The sequence below is a fragment of the Aplysia californica genome, unplaced genomic scaffold (genome assembly GCF_000002075.1).
Source record: "Aplysia californica isolate F4 #8 unplaced genomic scaffold, AplCal3.0 scaffold00119, whole genome shotgun sequence".
In the NCBI taxonomy this organism is placed as follows: Eukaryota; Metazoa; Mollusca; class Gastropoda; order Aplysiida; family Aplysiidae; genus Aplysia; species Aplysia californica.
The window spans coordinates 1,321,089-1,325,234 of NW_004797389.1; the positions used below are offsets into that span (position 1 = coordinate 1,321,089).

At 39.4% G+C, this 4,146-nt stretch overlaps 1 protein-coding gene across 1 annotated transcript in view; it reads left to right on the forward strand.

The window, feature by feature from the left end:
• Positions 1-2,166: 2,166 nt before the first annotated feature.
• The window catches only part of LOC101859163 (SCO-spondin-like), a gene marked incomplete at its 5' end in the record, with an annotated part of 124,633 nt that continues 122,653 nt past the window's right edge, over positions 2,167-4,146 (forward strand). The window contains 1 exon segment of the mRNA XM_035969136.1: positions 2,167-2,502. Coding sequence (XP_035825029.1) covers positions 2,167-2,502 — 336 coding nt within the window.

Sequence of the window (4,146 nt, forward strand, 5' to 3'; positions counted from 1 at the left end):
CCATTATACGATCAAGTGGGATATGTCACACTGAAATTAAAAACCGCATTTGCACAGCAAATGCAACCGTCCACAAAATGAAACAGATACTCACATACATCAATCTGTCACTTGAAACGAGAAAAAGAGTACTGAAAAGTTACATCGAGCCAATCCTATTATACGGGTGCGAAGCATGAACAATCAATTAACAGCTGGAAAGAACAATTGTGGCGACAGAGTTGTGATTCATAAGACGCATGCTACGTATCCTATGGACAGCTAGAAAAACAAATGAAGAAGTCTTGGTTGAAGCAAATTGCAGAAGACAGCTTATGACGAATATAAGAAAGGCGACAGGCAAATTTCTTTGGACGCGCAATGCGGAAAGAAGCATTGGAGAATATTGTAACAACAGGCAATTTTGACGGAAAGAGAGGCAGAGGCAGACAGAGGGAAAAGATACTGGACAAGATGAAAACATGGCTAGGAGCAGCAAGAACAACAGACACCATTGCTTCAACGCAAGACAGAGTGAAGTGGAGGTTCATGACCGCCCACGCCAGTCGGCCAGTCGGCAAGGCACCGGATATGATGATGACCACAACAAAGCGCTCGTATCGACCCTCTGGAATCAGGAATGATAGAAGCTTCAGCTGCAACTCTAGTACACCTTCAAGGCTGGCTGAACGGAAAAGAACCACTGTCGATGTTGTTGAGATGACAGAATGTAAAGTCGCCAATCAGGCGTAACAACCCACCATAAGACTGGCGTAGTATTCTGTCTCATTTGCGGAACCGGTTCCAAACGGCATGTGCAACAGCAGCAGCAGGGGTTCATGGAAGAATGGGTGTTGTGTAGCCAAATACCATTGCCAGTCAACGCCAATTTTAGAAAAGATAAAACCGATATTTATCAAAGTGTTGCATTTTAAAATGTTATCAGTATGTCATTATTTGTGCACGATATTAAACAATTCTCTTTGGGTGTGCGCACAGGATCCATACACCAATGAGTGAGTTACAATATCCCAGCCTACAAGTAATTGTTCTTTTTGAGACAATAACGAACTAGCATATTAAATAATTAACCCAGTCTTACCCCCTTCATACTCTATGAAGACCTAGGCTTTGCATCAGTAGAAGGAGAGTGTAGACAATATGACAAGAAAGCGATCCATTCTGTAAGTATGAAATCGTCCTTTTTCTTAACAAACTAGATTACTCACTTTTGTCTCCTCCGCCCCTCCCCCACCCCACCGGGGAAAACATACAATACCTCATCTTATATCTCTCTGTTCATTTGTAGCCCACATTTAAAAGTGCATTTAATGTTTCCTACAATCGGTCAGCAGATGCTGTTTTGTTTTTGAGTGTATATTATTTGATTTAACAACAACAGCAAACAAAAAGAAAAGTTAAAACAAAACTGAACTGAGCTTCAAGTTATATGAAGACCTGGGTATTGCGAGGGACCCGCAGCGTGACAGCACTGTTTCTAATCCTCCCAAAAATGACGACGAAGCGAGCTGAGTGGGCCCACACAAGGGAATTTACTACCTGAGTGATGTCACAGCTGCGACCTCTAGTACTATTACAACCATATTTAATGTCTACTTTGTTACGCAAATATTTCTACTTTGCTATTTTTGTGTTTACTTTCTTACATAACCATCTACCTTTTTACACGCGTCTACTTTCGTATGTTGTTATATAAGTGTCTATTTTCGTACGTTGTTATATAAGTGTCTATTTTCGTACGTTGTTATATAAGTGTCTACTTTCGTACGTTGTTACATAAGTGTCTACTTTCGTACGTTGTTACATAAAAGTGTCTACTTTCGTATGTTGTTACATAAAAGTGTCTACTTTCGTATGTTGTTACATAAAAAAGTGTCTACTTTCGTACGTTGTTACATAAAAGTGTCTACTTTCGTACGTTGTTACATATGTGTCTATTTTGTTACGCAAGGGTCCACCTTTTTACATACGTGTCTACTTTGTTACGCAGATATCTACTTTGTAACATAAGTGTCTACTTTCTTACGTAGCTTCTACTCTCTTACCCGCGTCTATTTTCGTACGTTGTGACACATAATAAGCCTTAAAGTGATACCAATAACCCTATAACAAATCTAGAAGTTGACGAGCGCTGATTCCACCGTGTCGTGAAACATATCTCGATTTTTTGTGAAATACTTTCAGTTCGTCTTGGGCAAGCGAACGAACACACAGTGTGCCATCGAGTGTATCAAATCCTCGCGCTGTCGTTCCTTCAACTTCAATGTGGTGAGCACACGCTGCGAGCTCAACGACGGGACGCATGCCGAGTTCCCAGACGACCTGATTGACGAACAGGATATGTCGGAGTACCACACGCACAGCGCCTACTCCATCGCTCAGGTAAATCAATCAACAACAATTATTGTTTTGTTCTATAATTTGTTTTGGCAAGTTTTCAACGACGGTCGCAACTGCATAAGGTCATATGAGAGCGAGTGGGACACATTAAACATGTTCAGTTAACTATAATTGTGCTAATAAGAATAAGAGTGGTCTATCTATTTCCAGTTTCGATCAAATTTGAAATATCGTTATCCTCGAAAAAAAAGCTATGTCACATGCCTTAGTCAGATGAAGATATAACGCGTTATAGTGATTTTGAATGATTTTCTTGTTGTCCAAACAGAAAACAGAGTCTTCTTACATAGTTTTCATTTTTCTGAAAAGGAATTTTCTCAAATTTACTTAGCGTTGAGTTAGACCACTTTCATTTTCATGGACACTATTGTAGGAGTAAAAAAAAAATGGGTCTAATTACGTCAACTTGAGATCGGTTTGAGAAAATGCGAAGCGCTAGTTAGACTTGATCATGATGCTCTAACGTGTTTGGGTAATTTTTAAAAAGACATGAATCAGATTTAAAACCATCAGAAGTCATGTAATTCAAATGCTGTGTTTGTAAATTTCCTCTAATGTCATGTCGTGTGGTTGTACAAAGAAATCTATTTTTGAACAAAAAATGTGACTTGGACCCTTTATTTTTCTGACTCCTATTGTAAGCGAGCTGAATTCTATCGTGTACTGAATCCATTTTCCGACTGTGTGGAGTTGTTGAGACAGCTGTAAAAGTTGTTGTTCGGGTGTGGTTGGCGGGTGCTATGGTGTGGTTTGCTCCTTCTTTAATATCAAACTTCTCTCGTCCCTTTCGTTTTTATTTGTATGTTACTCTCTAGTAACACCTCTAATCTACGACACTTACTATAGGATGACTTATATGCGCAGCAACTGCCGTACAACACTTACTAAAAGAATACCACGTGACTGGTTGGCGGGTGGTCTGGTATCGTTTGCTCTTTCCTTCCTATGAAAAATCCATTGTCATGGTCTCTCCACTTTTTTATATTTGTTTCTCTCTTGTTAAATCTCTAATAGTCCTCACTTATATGACCTTATAGTGTTGCAAGTGCCGTAAAACTCTTACTAAAACCTAAACCAAAAGGCTGTTGAAAAATCTTCCTTGAAGGCCAAAGTTATTCAAGGCCTACATTCCTTAGAATTTTTGTTTCATTTCTTTTTTGTGACTAGCATTCAGTGCCTTCACAGTGATTTACATTAAAATGGACACCATAGAGTCAGATGTATGTATGTGTGTGTATATATGTGTGTATGTGAGTGTATGTCTGTGTGTATGTCTGTGTGCATGTCTGTGTGTATGTCTGTGTGTATGTCTGTGTGTATGTCTGTGTGTATATATGGGTGTGTGTGTGTGTGTGTGTGAGTGAGAGAGAGAGAGAGTGTGTGTGTTTGTGTGTGTGTGTGTGTGTGTGTGTGTGAGTATGTGTGAGTGTATGTGTGTGTGAGAGTGAGTGTGTATGTGTGAGTGTATGTGTGTGTGTGTGTGTGAGTGAGTGTGTATGTGTATGAGAGAGAAAAATGGAATAGAAACTAAAGTAGAATATCTTCCAGAACTGTACAGTAATATGTTTATTTCAACCTGAGACGGATACGCAAAAAAGCCACAGGTGCTAAGGATAAGTACCCTTTCTCATCAACATACAACGATGAACAAAATATTACTCAAAACGGCAAATCAGGATTGTCATATTTCAAACCTTAAAAGCTCAAAGTAAACAGAATCAAATGTTACCCCCCCCCCCTTTCCCT